The 22,843-nt window shown below is 36.4% G+C and overlaps 1 protein-coding gene across 1 annotated transcript in view; it reads left to right on the top strand.

Moving 5' to 3' along the window:
• The window catches only part of Kif3C (Kinesin family member 3C), a 685,271-nt gene that overhangs the window by 383,395 nt on the left and 279,033 nt on the right, over nucleotides 1-22,843 (top strand). Inside the window, exon 11 of the mRNA XM_090406914.1 lies at nucleotides 15,939-16,054. Coding sequence (XP_090263040.1) covers nucleotides 15,939-16,054 — 116 coding nt within the window. The remainder of the gene's footprint in view (nucleotides 1-15,938; nucleotides 16,055-22,843) is intronic.

Here is a 22,843-nt window from a genome sequence, read left to right as displayed (position 1 = left end):
TAGATACTGTGAGAATGTCGTATAGTTGTGTGGACATGATGTTTAGGGCCTCCCTCGATGAGTCTAAGGACTCCCCGGAGTAGCCCGAAAATAATAATAATAATAATAATGAAATGAAACTGGCAAAATTAGACTAAATAAAATTATATGTGTAGGGTATGTAAGCCGGAAATCAGTTACTTTCATGATCTATACTTTGATCCACTAATGGGCCAACAAAATGCAGTGTTCCCCAACTGCCATTCAATTTTCAACCCTGCCTTTTGATGATGTGGCCTGTTATTCACCAAGAGTGAAATTTTCAGCATGTTTACTTGCCACAGAGAGGCACTTTTCTAGTTGAAAGAAATAACAGATTATCCTATTCCAGTGAAACCTTGCTTATTGGAGACCTAAGTTAGCTGATTACATGTCACTTACTGAAGTAGATATGCTAGATTCTGTTCTCCTCTCTCTCTCTCTCTCTCTCTCTCTCTCTCTCTCCATTATGCACTGTGTGTGATAACCTTTCCTTCAAGGGCATGTGAAATGTGTAGCAATTTTGAGCCTCCTTCATTTGAGGATATAGTGGAAAATAAACAATTTCACAGCTGGCTGCCAGACTATACATGAGACTGAACCTGATAGTAATACATCAGGAAACTTCTGATCAGTTTTCACATATTCTGTTGTAACAGACACTGTCAGATTGTGCCTGGAGTACGACTAAGTAGTATGGTGTGCAGAAGTTATCATTAATGCTTGCAGTTAAAACAAAATCCTGCTAAAAATTAAAACATGCACCCATATAAAAAAAAAAAAAAAAAAAAAAAAACTATATCAACATCACCTGTGGCTTTTACACAAATTTCGATGATGTATACTACCACCTACAGGCATCAAGATCTTGACATTTATGCTGAACCCAAATTGCTGCTACAACTAGTCAACCTTAATCCCAGTTACACTTTGTATGAGTCCTTCTATCAAAAAAGGTGACCCTTGTGCACTCACATATTCCTTGCCAAATGATGCCAAATATTGAATTTTCTCTTTGACCTTCTCTGGCTTTCTTGTCCTGTTATATGGAATCAGTTGCAATGGTATAGTTACTAAGTGAACCCTTTGCAAGAGTATATCATCCAGGTTGGTGATATTGCAGGAATGAGGGAACCAACTGTTTATACGGGAACAGAGGTAAATGAAATGGAGGCGAGTTGCATATTACAGAACCATAATGTGAATATAGCTGTGGGATTGGATGGTATACCAGCTCGAGTTCCATGTGAAGCAGCAAAGGAATTGTCAGTACCCTTGACCATATTGTTTAATCGAAGTCTCAGCTCTAGGTTAGTCCCGGGGGGGGGGGATAGTTCCATTACATAAAGGAGGCTCCAAAGCTGATGTGGCAGATTACTGACCAATCAGCATATCAGGAATTGTAGTCAACGTATTGGAGAAGTTGAAGAGCAAAATACAGGAATGGATAGATGGAAATGGGATACTGTATGGGGAGCAGCATTGTTTGGTGAAGGATTGGTGAGATGGATAGGATGATTGATGGAGAGATATCAGAGAGTAGTTTATTCAGGAGTAGAGTCCAAAAGAAGGTCTGTGATTAGTGGTGTACTGCAGGGGTCTTTTCTTGGGCTACTGCAAATTAATTTGTTCATTAATGATATAGGAAAGGATCTGAGAGGAACTGTTCAGTTATTTGCCAATGATGCAAAGTTGGGTAGAGCAATATTTAATAGAGATGATGTCAGAATTTTGCAGAATGATTTGGATAGATTGGAAGTCTGGGGAAAGGAAAATGGATGTGGACTTAATGTGGCAAAGTGTAAGGTTATGCATTTTTGGGGTGAAAAGATTACCAGCTGTATATCACATTTGTGGAACTGTACTCCAGGAAATTGATAAAGCCAGAGACTTGGGAGTGTTAGTGGATAGGGAGTTAAAATTTAGGAGGCATACAGCAAAAGTGGCTAAAGCAGCTCATCAGATTACTTGGTTCCTGAAGAATACTTTCATGAGCAGAGACAAGCAGGTTATTATTCCTCTTTACCATGCCTTGATAAGACCCCATCTTGACTATTGCATGCAGATCTGGTCACCTGGGTTTCTTGTCAATGAGGAAGAGGTGGAGAGGATTTAGAGGCAATCAACCAAGATGGTTGCAGGTCTATGAAATGAACTTAACGAGAAAAAGTTGAAAATTTATGGGCTACAGAAACTGGTTGATAAGCAAAAAAGGATGATATGATTGAAATATACAAATTATTGAAGGGTTTTTTACAAGATTAATTCAGAAGGAATTTTTCAGAACAGGTCTGGTGGTGGGAGAACTAGGTGCCATTCATGGAAACTGAGTAAGGGTGTAGTTATCAAAGGTGTTAGAACTGTCTGCTTGGAGAATGGTGAATGAGTGGAATAGGTTGCCATAGTTTGTTGTGGGTGCCATGATTGTGAATGAGTTCAAAGTATGATAGATACTGTGCAAATGCTGAATAGTTCTTGGCATGATGTTTAATGTCTCCCACAATGAGTCTAAAGACTCCTTGGAGTTGATCATAATAATAATATATCATTTGTCTGTCTCTACTGCTAATGCATTCATCTATGCAAATAGTGAAGTCACATTCCTTCATCCACAACTCCAGCCAAATTTTATTTGTTTGTTTGGTTCTCTTGACCAAACTGGAAGAGAAGATGAAGTATTTGTTGTAAATTGCCAACCTCTCTGTTCACTCAGCATTCTAGATCTCGTTTTAATTATTCCTCTTTCGAAGTATACTTTTGAGTTCATTTCTTCATGTCTTCTCTTGGTAAGTAACGTAGAATATCTGCTATTTAATAACACCAGATTTTCTTACATGTTTTTTTTTTAAATTTAGCAACAGTCAATTAAGAGTTTTATTATATATGTAAACATTACGTTAAGTGTATAATGCTTTATTTCTTTTAATTAGTATTTATTTAATAATGTCTTGCATAAAAGAAATATATATAACTTACAGCTTATTGCAAACTGTAAGTAATTGTGATATTTATTGATAGCAAATAATAAATTTAGTTTAATCCTTTATCCAAGTGTGAGCAAACAAAGTTTGCACCTGAAAGTATCTTCAGGACTGGGGTAAGGTGGTACAACACCAGGGCAACTCGTTGCAAAGGTGGAGCAAGATACCAACACTCCTGTCTCCGTATCTCCTATAATGCAAAACACATCTCCTTGCGGATATGTCTAATGTTATGCATTAAGGGAAGGACCACTACCCAGACTAGTTTCGACCTTTATTGAGGTCTCTTCAATGGGAGCCAGGCCCAAGCTGAGATACCAGGCAGAAGCATTCGCAGGTCATCTCTACCTTATTGATAGCAAGAAAGCAAAAAGGCTTTACTTCAAATTTAATTTTATTTCTATAAGTTGAAAATTTGAGAGGAGAAGAAAATATTGAACTTTCCGACCAAATTTTCATGCTACTGAATAGCTGTAGTCTTGTTTATACAAAATAGTGATAATTTTGTTTTTGGTTTCACTGCCATGTTGTTTTGCTATGCTAGGTGAAAACTTTGCACAAACAATAATGTGCTTGCATAAAGTTTGTACTTCTAAGCAGGAAGTTTGATATTCTGAAAGAGAAAAAAAGAACAGCTGTTAGATTTGAACAGAATATATTTTGTTAGTTGGAAGTTTAAGGAAGTAATATAATTAACAAATGAAATTTTTCATAGTAAACTAAGTTGAAGGGAGAATAAAACTCTTAACAAGAAATTAACTAGTTTTTCCTTAAAGTAACAGACAGTTCCTTTTAAATATCAAAACTTGTTTTGATTAAATATTTTAAACATGAAAGAGATTATTTTATTTATTTATTTATTATTTTTTTTTTGTGCCCAAGGATAACAAAAAGGTTCCCATTATCAAAAAAGGGAACTTTATTTATTTTGTGATGCATTTCCAGGGAAACAAACGCTGAACTAATATGCAGTCATACCCTGCTCATATGACATGTTATTTCCAGACCACCATTGTATAGCAGATTTCATCGTATAGCAGATTGTTACCCTTTTTTTTAAAGAGTAGTCATATATGTGTGTATAACTGACATAGCTTTTTATTTATGTCAGTTATGCAAATGCAAAAATTTTTTAAATTTTGCAGGAAAGGGTTAGAAATGTTGAATGGTAGATTATCTTTTCTTTTTGTATTTCTCTATAACAGGTATACGGGTCTAAAATGTGCCCTTCCATCCAATCATCATCCAGCCCAGACAAGATGAATTCAGTCCCCTAATTAGACGTTATAAGTAATTAATGCAGCGGACTTGTCATTCCTCTACTGCATCACCTTAGGGCATGTATTTTATGTCAGCTGATGAATTTGTGATTTGTTCATTTCAGTTATTTAAAACAGTCAGGTTAGCTCTGTGAGAGTCACAGGACTTCAAAGTTAATTCAAAAGTGCTACACCTTTGCAAAGTGATATCATTGCAATTCAACTATTTCATCTGCATACATCAGAATTATTCTACCATAGCAATTAATCCATTACTTATCACTTACCAGAAGAACTCTTTGCGATTTTCTTTGGTTTGTAGGTTAACTCCTTGTACTAAGATTTTGTCTACCATACTGTTACTCTTCTGTCTATGCTATGAACTTCTGTCTATACTTATCTCTAATAAGTAGTAATTTTCATCGATTTATAGGCATAGTCCTGCTTGCTGCCAAGAAAAGTATTCCTAGAGGTATTAGACATAACTATATACATGGCTAGAGCAAAGAATGTGAATTACTTTATAATGAATATCAGATAAACAATGACCCAAAAACAGCAGACGAACTCCTAGAAAACTTGAATATATCCCGAAGGAAAAAATGGATAAATACAGTTGAAGGTATAGACTTTACTAATTCCAGCCATAAACTTTGGAGCCTTCTTAGGAAACTAGGTGGTAGTGCTCCTTTGATTAAAGAACAACCAAGAATCATCCCAGATCAACTAGCTATACATATTGTTCTTGTGTAGAGGCTTAAGTGCTGTGAGGACATTATGTTGGAGGTTTAATGGATTTTTTAACAACACTAAAAATAATTAAAATAGAATTTAATACTCCCTATATTTCGTCCTAGTCACCAGGACATCTATGGGGATTACAAAAACAATTAATGTAACATGCACACAAAAACTTACAATACTAAGCCCAACCACGTGGGTGACACTAAAGTCCTATCTAGGTGGAGCGCCCTCTAGGGGCGGTAGTAGGTGGCCTGGAATGTAAGGTGGGACCTCTGGTGATGAGTGTTTCCCAAGTCTTCGGAAGCTTAATACAACCATATTTGTTAAGATTTGGTTGGTTTCTGAGAGCTGCTGCTGCTTCTAAGAAAAGTCTCTCTTTCTTGAATTTGCTGTGGTGGAGCATGGTGGTTTTCTTCCATGATACTCTGTGGGTGGTGTCCAAAACATGGTCAGCCAAGCCTGAATGGCCATAGTTGTGTTTAACGATGTACGACTTGTGTTCCTCCAGGCGGATGGATGCTGATCTGCCTGTCTGTCCAAAGTACGCAAGCTTACAGGAACAGGGTACTTTGTAAACTCCAGGCAGAGAGAGAGGAGTGAGCTGATCTTTCGTAGAACGGATAAGGGTAGCAAGTTTGCGGTAGGGCTTATATGCTGTGTGTAGGTTATACTTTTTTAGTATCTTGGATATTTTTTCCTAAGTGTCACAGAAGTTGGGTATGGTGATAGCATTTTTATAATCGTGTTGATGAGAGGAACGGGGAATGGGGGAGGAATTGATTATTTTTTTAATACTGTGTTTGCTGTAGCCATTGGAGAGGAAAGTTCTGTGTATGTGGTTAAGCTCAGTAGTGAGGGCGGTTCCACTGGAACAAAGATTGTGGGCTCTCTTGGTAAGAGTTTTAATTATGCCATATTGTTGTGAGGGGTGGTGGTGGGAGAGTTTGTGAATGTATCAGCCTGTGTGTGTGGGTTTTCTGTATACAGTGAAGGCAAGTGTGTCATTAGGCAGGCGTGTGACTAAGGTGTCTAGGAAGGGTAAACAACTGTTCTTTCCCTTTTCCATAGTAAACTGGATTCTTGGATGTAGGCTATTGAGATGACTGAGGAAGGAGTCTAACGTGTCTCGGCCATGAGGCCAAATAGAGAACACATCATCTACATATCTTAGCCAGATAGAAGGTTTGAGTGGGGCTGAGTCTATGGCTCGTTTTTCAAAATCTTCCATATAGAAATTGGCAGGGGGGAGTGAGAGGGGGGGAACCCATGGCGGTTCCCTCTATCTGCTTGTAGATTTTGTTCTTCCAAGAGAAATACCCAGAGTTGATGGCAAAGGAAAAGAGATCTAAGATGTCAGAGGGAAAAACGTTTTCTAAAAGAGATAAAGTGTCAGTTAAGGGAATATTTAAACAAAGAGGAGATATCAAAGCTTACTAATATGTCTGTATTATTCAAGGTTAAATTTTCTGTGAGGGCTTTAAAGTGGGTCGAGTTTTTTATATAGGAAGCTGAATTTCCGGTGAGGGGGGACAGAGAGTTGGCCAGCAGTTTAGACAGTCTGTAACAAGGTGCATTGGTGGCATCTACTATAGGCATGAGTGGGGAATAGGGTTTGTGGATTTTTGGTAAACCGTATATTTGTGGGGGACAGGAGCAGAAAGTTTTAAGTTTTTTCGTGACGTCGGGGGGCCAGGAGGTTACTTTTTTAAGTAAGATTTTTAATTTCTTAACTTGTGTTTTTGTGGGGTCGTGTTCTAGCAGGATGTAGGTAGCACGATCGTGGAGGATAATATTCACAATGAATATTATGAATACAATGAACTATCTGACCATACATATCATAGATTCATATGGATTGGCTCCAGGGGGCTCAGTATTGAGGTCATCACCATTCGTTCTTTATGTTATTGATACATACTGTGAAGGATTTCAAGATGCAGTGTGTTGCTCATGGAAGATGCAAAGCTGAAAAAACATTCTTAATAATAGGCAGATGCAATGGTTCTTTGGGAGAGTTTCAGTGCACTGTGAGACAGAAAATCAGCAGGTATACCATTTTAATTTATTTAAATATCGATTTCATCTCTGAATAACTTTGTTATTCAGAGATGAATTGCTGCATATATATTTGTGTGTCTGCTAAAGGAAGTGGAGACAAATGATATTGGGGTAAACAGGACACATTGCAAAGTTGAGTTAACTGGATGATGTTTTTTGCATAGTGAAATTAATGCATTCACAGTTAAGAATGTGATCATTCCATTGTATATAATTATACCAACTGTACCAATTATACCAACTATAGTGGGTATAATTATATACAATGGAAATCTAGTCAACTGGATTTCAAGATGAAAAAATCATGCTTAACAAGAAATTATAATTTTATTTTTATCCTTTAACTAAGTGTGAGCAAACAAAAGTTTGCAAATGAAGTGATTGCATGATTCTTCAACCTTTTGGGTTTGTCCACTGTTGGACGAAGCCTCTCCCATCCATTTCTCTCTTGCAACTTGTTCCAGTTCATCCCTCCGCTTTCTTCTTGGTCTTGCTCCATCCATTGGTCTTTTTGCATGATTAGGCTGCTTATAAAGACAAAATACTTCACATCAATGTAACAAGAACTTGTTACAGTAAGATTCAAACAATAGGATGGGGTACAGAAAATTACAAATGAAGAGCTCTATCGGAAGATACAACCAAAGAAGAATCTAATGCAGAAGATTATAAAACAAGCTGCAATTATATGAACACATCTGCAGAATGAGTGAGGACTGGAAGATATAGACATTCATGTTTGATATTATGGATGGTACACTTCCTTTTGGATGTATGTTGTTATGCATTATGGGGCAAAAGATACAAGTGGATGGAATTGATATAAAAAATGTGAATTGTTCTACATATTTGGGAAGTAAAATTACATATGACTGGGACTATAAAATAGAAATAAAGATCAGGATTGCAAAGGGAAGAACGAATCTGAAGGCCACGGATAACATCTGGAAAAGTAAAGTGGCTGGCCTGCAAACAAAACTAAGAGTGCTGGAAAACATCTTTAGTGGTGTACTGTATGGATCTGAAACGTGGGTGATAAATAAGGAATCAAGAAAAAAAATTTTGGCATTTGAAAGAACTTGTTACAGGAAGATTCTAAGAATAGGATGGGGTACAGAAAATTTCAAATGAAGAACTCTATCGGAAGATACAACCAAAGAAGAATCTAATGCAGAAGATTATAAAACAGAAGCTGCAATTATATGAACACATCTGCAGAATGAGTGAGGACCAGAAGATATAGATATTCATGTTTGATATTATGGATGGTGTAACCAGAAGAGGTAGACCATATAGAGAATGGATAGACGACATAAAGTACTGGTGTGGAATGGGTGTACAGAAATTGCAACACTATGCACTGGACAAAGAAAGGTGGAAGAAGATAGTGAAGGAGGCATCAGGCACCAGTGGGCAGTGAGCCCATTGTTCATGATGGGGCAAAGGGTCACTATCCCTACTGGTTTCGACCTTTAGTGAGATCTTATCAGTGGGAATGATTACTGTAGAGATATACTGAGAGCAAAATCAATGGTGGAGTTATATTTATTGTTATTATAAATGCTGGGCCTCTGTGGTCAAAAGATTCATTGCAGAAAGTACACAACTATCACACACAAAAAAAAATCTAATCAGAAACTATGCTTCAAACAATATTAAGCATGTTTGCGTTCACCCCACTTTCAGATAATACATTCCACTCACCAGCCACTCTCCATGCAAAGAACCATTCAATTCTCCTTATTCATTTGCTCACACCATCCTTATACAGTCCAGGAATGGTCTCTTATTCTACCCTCTCTCCCATTCTTTGAAAAATTTCTGCCACATTAACCTGGTAACAACCAATGACCAATTTATTTGCCTGTCATATTCCCTCTCTCCCATTTCTAAAATTTTTCAAATTGCTTTCCCTCAATCTGTCTTCATATCTTATATTCCAAACACCAGTTTTCACCAGAAAAGATTCATGAACTAGTGAATCTTCTCTGGACCATTTCCAGTGTATCCTCATCACCATGAAAACCAGATGATCAAATCGGTTCACAGTAATCCATATGAAGCCTGCTCAAAGCCTTATTGAACAATGGAACTGTAACCTGATCTCCTCTACCGCTTTCAAAATTTCCCTGCTGAGCGTATACTTTGAATCACATCATTTCTTACCAAATTGCAGAACCTCACACTTAGCAACTATGAACTGATATTTCCAGTCACTTGCCCACTCATGAGTCTATTCAAGTCTTCCTTTAAGACACGATATCTCCTTGACTCCTCATTGTCACCTGAATTTTGCATCATCTGCAAACAGTTGCATATGTCCATTTAAACCCGTCTCAATGACATTAATATATAAGTTGAACAACAATGGCCCCAAATCCCAGACCCCTGCAGTACACCACTAGTGATTTCTTATTTCAGGATATTTCTCCCCCCACACACACACCCACATACAACTTGCTGATACCATTCTGACAGCCAATCAACTATTTACTTCACTTGTCTGTGATGCAATCCCATCTGTTTCAATTTATGAGAGTGGTCTGAAACGTTCTCAGCCTAAAAATGAAAAAACAAATTTATAATTTCAAAATTATTTTTATTTTTTAACATAATCTCCCTTAAGACATATAAACATATTCTATCACTGGAATATGTTTATTCCAGCGATGCTGCAGCACCATTATCCCATCCCTGTAGTGGTTCTCAGTAAGATCTGCAAAATACCCCCTGCAATCACCTCTTGATTTGAAGAAAAATGCTGACCAGCAATGAAGAGTTTTAGTTTTGGGAAGGGACAGAAGTCAGAGGGAGCCAAATCTGGGGAATAGGGTGAATATTCCAACAATTTATAGTGCAGATCCATTAATTTTCCCATTGCCAAAACACCTTTTTGAGTAAGGGCATTATCCTGATGAAAGGTGATTTTTTTCTTCTGCAAACTGGATCTTTTTTCACAAATTTTTTCATGAGAAAAGACCTAGTCTAGTTAAAAGATTGGAATAATATTCCCCAGTTATTGTTTTACCCTTTTCAAGATAATTAATAAATGCCTTTAGCATCCCAAAACACTGATGCCATGACCTTTCCTGCTGATGGAACTGACTTTGTCTTCTTTGGTGCTGAACAACCAACTTCTCTCCACTGTTTTGACTGCTGTTTGGATTCTGATGTGAAATGATGAATCCAAGTCTCAACCATAGTAATAAATCGACTCACAAAATCAGTTTTATTCTTGTTAAAATGATCCAAGCACTGTTCAGAGATTTTCATGCAAGTGCATTTTTGATCTGCTTTGAGCAAGCCCAGTACCCATTTTGCGCAAAGCTTTTTCATTTGCAATTGTTCATGCAAAATATATCCTACATATTCTTTTGAAATGCCTATAGTCTCAGCAATTTCATGCACTTTGACTCGCCGATCATTCAATACCATATCGTGCACTTGATAAATGATTTCTGGTGTTGTTACACTTTTTGGATGTCCTCCACGTGGATCATCTTCAATGCTGGTATGGCCATGTTTAAACTTGGCAGCCCATTTCTTAATTGTTGAAAACGAAGGAGAAGAGTGACCATAAACTTTTATGAACTTCTTTTTACATCAAACCTTCTTTTACTAAGAATTTTATAACTGCACAATATTCAATTTTACCCATTTCAAGGGATACAGACAACACTTTTGCTTCAGACAGCTGTATAAAACAAAGTGGTCTGATAGATTGACTTGCAATTTCACATGTATGCATATGACAGATGTACCAACTTAGAAAAAAAAAATCTTGCCAATAATGTTGCCGTCTATGGTCAAGGCTGAGAAATTTTCAGACCACCCTCGTAGTTACTAGCTGGTCATGTGGTAATCTATCAGGAGATTTCAAAATCAAAATATGTCACTGTATATGCATCTCCTCCTCCCCCTGCCCAGTGTTATCACTTTGTTAAATAGTCCATAAGCAAATTTGTAAAACTTGATTTCCTTTAACAAATCAATGTAATAGTTATAGAGAATACTCTATTATCAACCCATTTCTGTATCCTAGTTCTTTGTAATCTCTCCAATACTTAACAACAACATCAGACTGACCTGTAATTTGTAGCAACACCCTTATTACCACCTTTGTGAAGCAAAATAGTTTTACCTTCTTTCTACTCAGAGACTTGTGCTATTGCAAGACTCTTGTTAAACTGGTATGCAAAGGCTGTCACAAACTCTCGAACATTCCCTTAAGACATGTGGTGATATGTCGTCAAATTCTATTATCTTATAGTCATCACACTTACTTAATTCCTCATATACCTTCTGTGTGATTACAAGTAAGCCATCCTTTCCCATTTCCTCTGCACTTGTTGATCTTCTCATCATTTCACACTGATGAGGATGAAAAGCCCTGATGAATTGTTCACTGAATATTTTATCTATATCCTCTGCAGCAGTTACCACTCTGCTGTTTATCCATTAGTATCATTCTACCATAATTGTTCTTTCTTCCTTTTACTTGCTACATATCAGAAAATCACTAGGATTTTTCTTGGCATGATTTGCTAATTTTTACTTATACTGCAGTTTTGTTGTCCTTACCAACTGCATTGCCTTCCTCATCTGCTCTGTATATGCCTCATGCAACTGATTATTACCATTATTTATCTTGTTCTTCCTCCATGGTATTCCATTTTCCAGATTTTTTTGTCTTTTGATCTTCAGAATACATTCACACATTGATATTGTTAAATATCACTTATTCAGTTCCCAAGCTTCATTTACTACTTTCCACTTATTTCCTCATTTACTACTTTCCACTTATTTCCTCATTCCCTGCTGTCTCCTTATCTTCTCATAGTCACTGGCCATGTAGTTCTTCATATATCCTTTCCTCACAGAAGTTTTCATATGGCTTACCATCACTCAGGTAATCACCTCATGGTCATGCTCATCAACTTAAGGGAAATGTGACACCCTACTCACAATCACATATGCTGATGAAATGATTCTTCATGCATCCTCTGTCATGCCTAAGATAGTTGTCTCTCAAGAAATTAATTTTCCTTATTCCAGAATGCTGTCTCTTACTCCATTATGCTAATAATTAAAATCACCCTCCTTTGTTCATTAACCAAATTTACTTATAATTTTCTTTGTCATAACTGTTCACATTTCTTGGCATATAATGACATCTGAATAAATATCACTTCCTGTCAGTCTCCATTTAACACCATACTGCCTAAAAAACCATTACCACTATTCCTTTATGGCATATCCTTCACTGTCTATTCTTGTCATGATACCATCTCTATCCAACTGTGTTTCACTTATTCTGACAGTTTTGGAGTGAATAAACTCAGGCCGCTAAACTGTTTCATCATCCTTATTTCTGATGCTCTTAATGTTTGTAAATAAACATTGCAATTCACTTTTAGGTCTGTAATCAGTTCTCCAACCTGTGCCATTGGTTGTGATTTCCTCACCTGCTCATGGCCTTTATCACCACTTTCCCTATATGTCTCCTCAGACTCAACTACTGTCTTTACATTGCAGCCATCTCATTCCCATGCTGCTATCCCATACATTCTCTTCTATTTCCAACATATACCATGTATTTCTTTCTACCCCAATTTCCCAATTTCCTTGTCCATCTTGTATTCTTGTTCTCTCATCATCATCTCTCACATTATTATTATCTTTACACTCACATCAGTTCACCAGTTTTTCCTCTCTCTCTCTCTCCCAATCTTTCACTTCACCTCTTACTTTCTCAGATCTCATGTTCGCATCACTCGTTAAACTATGTTCTGGGAACAGTCCCTCCAGTTGATAAAATAAACAGGGAAGTTGAACAAACAATTAGTGTATATGGCAACAGTGTGATCATCATCAAATTCCTGATATATACCCTCAAGAGGTGTACAGGATATGATAGTACTACATTTCTTCCTTTTGCTTTTCTATACATTTTTCTATAATTTTTCATTATCATAAAGATAATGAAAAATTACATTATTACTAACTTCCTATCTACGGAGGCTGTTCAATAAGTTATAAGACTATATTTATACAGAAAACAGATTACCTTTAATCGTCATCATTTACATGGCATTTTTCGAAGTAACTACCATGAGACGCGATGCATTTGTCCCAACGTTGCGTCCACTTCTTAAACACATGTGAAAATCCGTTTTTTTTTTTAGTTCTTTCAAAACCGCCTTCGCAGCTTTTACACATGCTTTGTTGCTTTCAAAATGGTGGCCTCTTAGTGGTTTCTTGAGCTGAGGAAACAGCCAGAAATCGCACAGTGCGAGATCAGGACTGTATGGAGAGTGTGGTAGGATATCTATGTTGTGCTTCTGCAAAACGTCTACTACACAACCAGCAATATGTGGCCTTGCATTATCGTGGTGCAATAAGAAGCCATTCTTCAGCAATGGACGCTTCCTTTTGACGTGCTATACCATTGTCCGTAAAACATCCGCATAGTATGAGCCGTTTACAGTATTCCCGGGTTCTACAGCGTGTTGGTAAACAATGCCTTCATAGTCAAAAAAACATTATGGTCATAACTTTACCAGCCGATTTTACAGTTTTTGCTTTCTTGGGGATAGGCGAAGACGGATGCTTCCATTCACTGCTTTGTTGTTTCATTGTAGGGTCATCATGATACAACAAAACTTCATCTGCTGTAATGATGCGTTTTAAGAAGTTGTCGCCTTCTTGTTTCAGTCTTTCTTTCCATTCTGTGCACACATCCACTCGATGCTGCATTTGCTCTGGTTTCAAGAGTTTGGGAATCCATTGGGTGCAAACACGTTTCAGTCCCAAATGTTCAGCCATGATTAAGTGAACACTTCCCACAGAAATATTCAGGACAACATGCAGCTGGCGTACTGTAATTCTGCAATTCTCCTTGATGATAATCACTGCTGTGTTGATCATTGTCTCTTGATGGATGTTGAAGGTCTTTCCTCACATTCAAGATCTTCCACATTTTGCCTTCTTTCCTTAAAAGTTTTATGCCAGCGAAAAACACTTGCCGTTGACGTTGCTTCATCGTGAAAAGCTTTGCGTATCATGTTAAAAGTGTCCGATGCCGATTTTTGCAAACGCACACAAAATTTAATTGCATAACGCTGTTCCGAGGATGCTTCCATTTCGACGACTGGTCGCGGCTCGTAGGCGCACCGAAATAAGCTTGCGTTTAGTCACGTGACACTCTGGCACATCAGTCCATATACGCCATCTATCACCCTCTTTTGTTAATACAGACGGCAACATTTCTTTATTCCACAGAAATTAATATTGTGATGAGTGGTTTCGCGACAATTTTTTTCTTCCAAATTAGTCTGTTACCTGTCAAGACTCCAACATTATCAGATTTTATATTTCTATCTTCTAAGACACTTTTTACTATATCAATTCAATTATATCTTGGTCTTCTTCTGGAGCTTTCCTGCCAACCTGGCAGAGAACACTTGTTTTGCTAATCTTTCCTCTCCCATTCTGTTTAAGTGACCATACCACCTGAGATCAGCTCTGCTAACACATTCCTGGATGCTGACAATTCGAGTTCTGTCCTAATATCCACATTTGTAATACGATATTGCCATTGATGTCATCTATTCATGCCCCTGATCTTTGTCAGGACTCTCATATCTGCAGTCTCTAGTCTTTGGTCAAGTGTTTTACTTCTGACCCAGCTCTCAGATCCATAAGTTAAAATTGGCTTGAATACTGTCTTATATACAACTAATTTAGTGTTTTGATTCTATTGTCTATTTCCATATTTAATTTACCATCTTCACTAAAAATCGTGCCTAAGTAGCTGAAATGTTGTACTTGTTCTATAAGCCTCCATTCACAATGCAGTTGATATTTTCAATGTTTCCGCCTGTTTTCATTGTCTTTGTCTTTTAAATGCTGACCTTCATACTATATCTATTACAACAGTTATTCACTTTAGTCAGAGAATTTTGCAGGCTTGTAGTGGATTTATTTGAAAGTACAACATCATCTGCATAAAGCAAAGGGCTGAGATTAACATCTCCAATTTTGATATCAGGTTTAATACCACTTTCCTTCATAATGTGATCCATATAGATAATGAATAACAGAGGGGATAATGTACATCCTTGTCTGGTTAAATCTGACTCCAGATTTAACATTATACCATCTTCCTGTACTATCTTCAATTCTAACTGCTGACTCACAACTCAAATAAAGACTTGATATAATGCCCCATTGACACCATATAACTGTAGCATTTTGAATAGCTTTTGTTTCTCTTGGCACCTTGTCTACAAAACTTAAATATAGAGTTTTGTTATATTCTCATGATTTCTGAACTATCTGTCGTAAAGTGAAAATCTGATCCTGATAGCCTGAATTTGGCCTGAATCCAGCTTGTTTTTCACCAAGCTTCTCTTCCACAGTCCACAATTCTCGAGTATACTTGAGAAGTATACGTTAAGAAATGTATACTTCTCCGTATACCTGAGAAATGGTATATGCAAGTGTACCGTTTCTCAAGTATACTTGCATATATCTTACCAGGAACATTCAGTAGAGAAATACCTCTGTAATTCTCACATTCATTTTATTTCCTGTTTTATATATGGCTACTATGAGAGCTCTACTCCATCTTGAATTTGTCCCTCTGTCCTGGCTTTCTGAACCATGCAGTGTGGTTAAATGGTAAATGAGTTTGAGTGGTATGGTACACTTTCTGATGCTTAGTGGACCTCTAATGATGTATATTTATAAAATGGAGAAGGCACAGCAAATATCAATAATGTGTTTCTTTATATAATGAAGGAGACAAGAGTAATAATAACAATAATTAAAGCTATACGTTATCATTTTCTAGTAATTATTTATGCTTTTTAACTAGGTTGCAAGAATTACAAGATCAAATTGTAGGAGGGGAAAAAGCCAATGATATAGAACTGAAAGAAAAGAGAGCAAAAAGAAAAACTATTGCTGAAAAGAGAATCAGAGCACTTGCAGGTTTGCTAATAAATTTTCATCTTTTTAAATGGCATGAAACATCAGATTTTCTAAACATCAGTTTAGAAAATCTGAATGTTTTTATACTACATAATAATGTATTTTTATTAATTAGAATAATAAATGGATAAAATTTTAGATATATTATACATTATAGAGAGTAAATAAACTTAGAGCATTTAACATCATAAAGTGTTTTAAATACTATATATTTTTATTCCTTTCAGTTAAAAAAAAAAGAATCTTATATGTGTGTATGGTTAGAGATACCTCTCGTGATCGATCCAGTGACTCCACACATGTGCCATTTTGTATATTATTATTATTATAGAGGAGAGGGCCCCTTGTTTCAGTAATTTGCTTGCCTTTTATAATTAAGAAACAGGAATTGTCAATAAGGAGGAAAGGATATTTTGTCTTTTTTTTTTTTAGTTTCACAAAGGAAGTTGATAGTGTGCTACATTTTAAGCTGATATTTGAGTTACGGCATATGACTGACTGATTTTCCCTTTCAGTCTTTTCCATCCGTAGGTGACTTTGTAGGCATTCCCCACAAAGTATTCCTAGTGAGATTTTTGCAGGGTAGTTCATCATTGCTTCCCCCCCCCCCCCATTTTATCCAGGCTTAGGACTGGTATATGGCTGGGATGCATTCATGACTGTAATCCATGTGTGTTCACAGGGCCGGTTTGCCTGTTCTGGAGGACGAAAAACTCCAGTTTCCGGTGAAAAAACACTCTACTTCCATATGAGACCGGCTAACTCACCTTTGGTCGAAAGAGATCAGATAAAAGGCTCCTTGCATCACTGATGGGAATCGAACCCAGGTCTTTCCGACCAAAGAGCTTCTTCTACACTGACTTATCTATGGAGGCTCTACACTTTTATTTCCACCTGGAAATCAGTAGACAGCCAGCATCTTCTTCTATTGTCGAATTTCAGTGAAGTGCCACATCCTGCCACTACAGTAGAAGCAGCGTTTGCTTGTCTTCACTTGTTTATTTATTTGAATGTGCTTTTTAATGTACTGTCATCGATTTTCATGAGTTGAGGGATGAAAAAACCAAATTTATTTCGGAAAAAAACTATGTGCCAGATCGACTAATTCTGGAATGAAAAAAAAAAATAAAGATATAAAAATAAAAAGCCTATGCAGAGTAACCCTAGACTTTCTTTTGTATACCCAACATCATGGATTTTATGAGCCATGAAACTACACTATTTGAATCACTCAGATACACACGCACTCACCCATCCTCATATCTTCGGGATTCAAAGAAATGGCTTCCCTCCATTCTGTTCCTTCAGCTTTCCACTAGATCCTGTATGTCCCTTCACAAGACTGTGGTTTACAACAACTGCTGAGGTACCACTGCCCCACAAAACTGAACATAAGAGAAACCATAAGAAACTCTTAAAACCATGAACCCCTGCATTCTCAATCCACCTATCATGGCTGAACGACATGGCTCATTTGTGTTTCGCCCAACGTAATTCAATTCCACTAGAGTTACTGTATGGCTAAAAAAAGAATGCAGAATGATTGAAACAGTTGCAGAAAGAGCAAAAATGAGCTATATTATATGTATGTGCAAATTCAACTGGATTGTTCCGATTTTAAGCCCAGTAGTCTTCTGTTTGTGAAGCAAGTACCTTATGTCTGTTAGTTTGTGTGTTTACTGATGTGTTTTTCTATTTTGCTGTGGCTAAAAAGTATGTATTTTCGAGAGAAAACTTCACGAACACTGACCACAGCCGGGTGCTGCAGGTGTCCGTCTCACCAGAACATATTCATAGCTAGTTGCAATAGGAAAAAGTCCAAAATTGCTTGGTCTAAAAATGCTTCAGTTAATCCTGATTTTAGGCAGAGCTGTACAGCGAAAGCAATTCATCTAGTCCTTCTCAAATGAGTGTCCCATTTACTCACCATTTATACAGCACATAGTCATCTGATAAATACCTGAGTGCTTTGTCAAAGAAGTGGAAGTTATCAGCAATACCTTTCTGAAAAATGGCTACAGCCAAAATACTGTTGACAAAATTCTTCACAAGACCTCACTTAAAAACAAAAATAAACTAAATTACCATAAAACTGTAACCATTCCATACGTTAAAGAGATATCAGATAATATAAAAAGAATACTAAAGAAATACAACCTTAATGCCACCTTTAAACCTCCTGCAAAATTAATGAACTTATTCAACTCATTCAAGGATCAGCTTCCTCTGCTGGCCCACCCTGGAGTATATTGTATTCATTGCACCTGTAATTTGCCCTATATAGGTGAAACAGGATGCACAGTTCTTATCTGAAAAAAGGAACATAAATGGCACATTAAATTTAATAACTATGGTAAAACCAGCCTTTCTGATCATGCCCCGAATACTCTAAGAATTGACTGGAAAGGCACCTGTTTTTTACACCACACCAAATGGTATGAACATAAATTTAAGGAGGCCTGTGAAATTCTTATCAACCACCCTAATCTTAACAATAATGATGGTCTAAAAATCTCAAGAATATGGAAGGCACATATTTATTATACCTACATAACCTTTTGTCTAAGAGTGAATTATTAATAGGATCTTAACTCTAATATAACAACTCTCATGTTAATTTAGGACACCACTTTTGCTCTAATAAAACTATCAATATGAATTTGTTCTCTGATGATATTATAAATGGAATATAACTTCTTTTTTTTTTTTTTTTTTCACTAGAGGTCAAGCCAGTAGAATAACAGTTGATCAAATCATTGTCTCTTTGGCATACTGTTTGAAATGTAATATAGCTTGTCTCTGTATATATATATATATATATGTGTGTGTGTGTGTGTGTGTGTGTGTGTGTGTGTGTGTGTGTATACACCAGATGATAAAGACCTTAATATGAAGGTCGAAATGTCAGGAAATTAAAGTAATTATTTCTAACATGATTGTAGTTTCCATAATTTGTCTGAAATGAATAGAGTTCAGTACTGGGACCTTTTTATTTAACATTCATAACAGTGACATTGTCAGTGATTTGCAGGGAATATTTAGTTGTTTCAGGTAATGAGAAGTTGGGAAGGGTTATTGGCAATTGTTAGAAGGATCTGAATAAGTTGGATAGATGGGCAAAGGAATGGAGACATCAGCTTAGTACAACTAACTGTAAGATCTTGAAATTTGGGATCCATCCATGGGAGGCTGAATACTCTATTAATGGAGTATTCAGCCTAGCCTAGAGGAATGAAGGAAGCAAGGAATCCTGGGGCGATAATCAATAGAAATTTCAAGTTTACTGGAGATACCAGGAAGGTGCCGAAGGCAACCCAGAGGATTGCTGCAATATGGAGAGGAACATTGACCAGCAGAGATAGAAGAGTGGTTAATTCATTTGTATGAAAGTCTGATCAGATCATATCTTGGAGAGAGAGTACAGAAGGAGATAACAGAAATGCAGATGGACATGTGGATTGCAGTTTGATGGATAGATGATGAAAAGGTGATGATTGAGACATTAAAACTGTTGAGCGGTAGTTATAAAATTGACACAGGGTGAACATTTGTATGGTAAAACTAGGAGAAGGAACAAGGACATGGGACCATCCCTGGAAATTACAAATGAAACTTGTGAGGAGGGTGAGAAGTGACCAAATTTGATAGGCAGATGGACATGTATAGCATGTATATACTTGTTGTTTCAAGGATACTTGCGACATAAGACTGAATGATATAATTACAAGAAAGATATTTATTTAACCAAATATTTCGGTCTGGAAATAGCAGACCATCTTCAGTGGTATTACAAGAATGGTTTAAAAAATACAAGCTAGAATACTAACAATAGATCGTTAAAATTAGAACACGCCGCACAATGTTATATCACTAAGTATGAAACGAAATATTTTGATGTAGAAACATGATTGAATTTGCTATTAAAAAAAAACAAAACAATTAATTAATGAGTAATCTTGATTAGACTCTCCCAGATTTTTGATATAGATATACAGTCATTACGATTCAGGTTGGGGCGATGGAGCAAGGCCTCCACGCTTTCCTTGAACAAACGTTTGAACCTATAACGGGATCTATGTAAGAGGCGAGTCCTGGACCAAAGGATGCTGTGGTCAGTTTCAATCCCGTGTTGAGCCAATCCAGACTTTTCAGGTTTGTTGTGAAGAATGGATGATTGATGTTCTTGGATTCTTTTTTCAAGAGAACGTCCAGTCTGTCCAAAATAAGAGAGATCACAGTTGCAGAATTTGATAAACACCAGGAAGAGATAAAGTTGAGCATTTGTCTTTAGGAGAAGGAAAATGAGAAGACAATTTGTTAATAGGTGAATACATAGTTGTTAAATCATATTTCTTTAAAATTCTTACGATAAGTTCTGAAATACCGGAGATATAAGGAATAGGCACTCGACGTATTGAAATTTTGTTGTTTTGTGGAGGATTATAAGAATTGAGAAGACGTTGATTACTTTTTTCAGAAAAGCCATTGAGTTTCTTGTGTTGTTGGATAGTAGAAAGTTCTTTCTGTAGATAATCAAAAGTAGAACAATTAGTTTTGGCTCTTCTGATGAGGCATTTTATAATTCCTGTTTTTTGACATGGATGATGGGCTGATTCTTTAAGAATATAACGACCTGTGAATGTTGGTTTCCTGTATACTGTAGTTGTAAGAATATTTGAAGTTGATCGGATGAGGAGAACGTCTAAAAAAGATAACTGATTGTTTTCTTCTAATTCCATAGTAAACTTTATGCGATGATGCAAGGAATTAATACTGTTTAAAAAGGAAGGTAAAGCGTTTTTGCTGTGAGGCAAAATAGTAAATATGTCATCTATATATCTTACCCAAAAAGATGGTTGAGGGAAAATAGATGCGAAGAGGACTTTTTCTAAATGTTCTAAATAAAAGTTGGCTAAAGCTGGAGAAAGAGGACTTCCCAGCTGTTCCTTCTACTTGGCTATAAAATTTGTTTTCACATATGAAATATCCAGAATGTATTACGAAATCGAATAGTTTTATAATATCTTGAGGGAAGATGTCAGCAAGTAATTTTAAAGTTTCCTTGAGAGGTACATTAGTATATAAAGATTCTATATCAAAACTAACCATAAATAAGTCAACATCTTAACCGTAAATATGAAATTCTTTCGTCCAGACAATCCAAGCCATTCATAACTCCAGATAATTGGATCGTAAATATATCCGGACATCCTTTGACTAAAAGCGAAACCCTCATCCTGTCAAAATATGACGATAGGCGAAGGAGGGGTGATATGATTGAGACATTCAAATTACTTAAGGGTTTTTATAAGATTGATCCAGAAGATATATTTGAAAATATGACTAGGGGCCATGCATGGAAGCTGGGCAAGAGCATGGTTGACAAGGGTGTTAGAGCTAGGTTTTTTACTTGGAGAGTGGTGAATGAGTGGAATAAGCTTCCAGAGTCTGTTGTGGGTGCTACGACCGTGAATGAGTTCAAGGCAAGGTATGATAGATACTGTGTGAATGTTGAATAGTTGTTCTTGACATGATGTTAGGGCCTCCCTCGATGAGTCTGTCGACTCCTTGGAGATTCCCGGAACAATAATAATAATAATAAAAGGACATGAATTTTCTATTGTTCCAAATAAAATACCGTATATAGATTTCCTAGTTAACATTGAAAGGAATCTTAATCATCTAACCAGTGATAAAGCTAATGCTCTTTGCCTAGAAGTCGCTTAATCTCTACTTAAGGCTAAACTTCCTCCTTCCAAAATATCTCCTTCTGAAATGAAATCTTTACAGTCCTTGAGAAAAAATAATCACCTCATTATCACTAAAGCTGACAAGGGAAAAGCAACAGTAGTTATGGACTCAGCAAATTACAGAAGAAAACTTTCTCTTTTACTTTGAGATCGCTCCAATATCAAGAAATTGATTGGAATCCAACCAACAGACAACTAAAGAAATTAAATTCTCTCTTAGATGAAGTCATCAGTTTGGATAAAGACAATTGAAAGACTTAAAACTCATTTTGCAAGACCTCCTAGATTTTATGGCCTTCCAAAAATCCATAAGATTGACTATCCTCTTTGTCCAATAGTAGATTGTATTGATTCTCCTACTTACCATATAGCCAAATATCTAGCTAAATTATTGAAATCTTACATTGGCAACTCTAATTCTTTTTTAAAAAACTCCTCAGATTTTTTAGAAAAATTAAAAAATGTCTCATTACCACCTACAGATCTTATGGTTAGTTTTGATATAGAATCTTTATATACTAATGTACCTCTCAAGGAAACTTTAAAATTTCTTGCTGACATCTTTCCTCAAGATATTATAAAGCTATTTGATTTCGTAATACATTCTGGATATTTCGTATGTCAAAACAAATTTTATAGCCAAGTAAAAGGAACGGCCATGGGAAGTCCTCTTTCTCCAGCTTTAGCCAACTTTTATTTAGAACATTTAGAAAAAGTCCTCTTCGTATCTATCTTCCCTCGACCATCTTTTTGGATAAGATATATAGATGACATATTTACTATTTGGCCTCACAAGCAAAAATGCTTTACCTTCCTTTTTAAACAGTATTAATTCCTTGCATCATCGCATAAAGTTTACTATGGAATTAGAAGAAAGCAATCAGTTATCTTTTTTAGACGTTCTCCTCATCCGATCAACTTCAAATATTCTTACAACTACAGTATACAGGAAACCAACATTCACAGGTCGTTATATTCTTAAAGAATCAGCCCATCATCCATGTCAAAAAATAGGAATTATAAAATGCCTCATCAGAAG

The sequence above is a fragment of the Typopeltis vanoorti genome, chromosome 17, assembly GCF_054136105.1.
Source record: "Typopeltis vanoorti isolate ZY-2024b chromosome 17, IOZ_Tvanoo_1.0, whole genome shotgun sequence".
NCBI classification, from domain to species: Eukaryota; Metazoa; Arthropoda; class Arachnida; order Uropygi; family Thelyphonidae; genus Typopeltis; species Typopeltis vanoorti.
The sequence above is the reverse complement of the archived record's forward strand: the minus strand, read 5'-3'. Positions and strand labels throughout refer to the sequence as shown.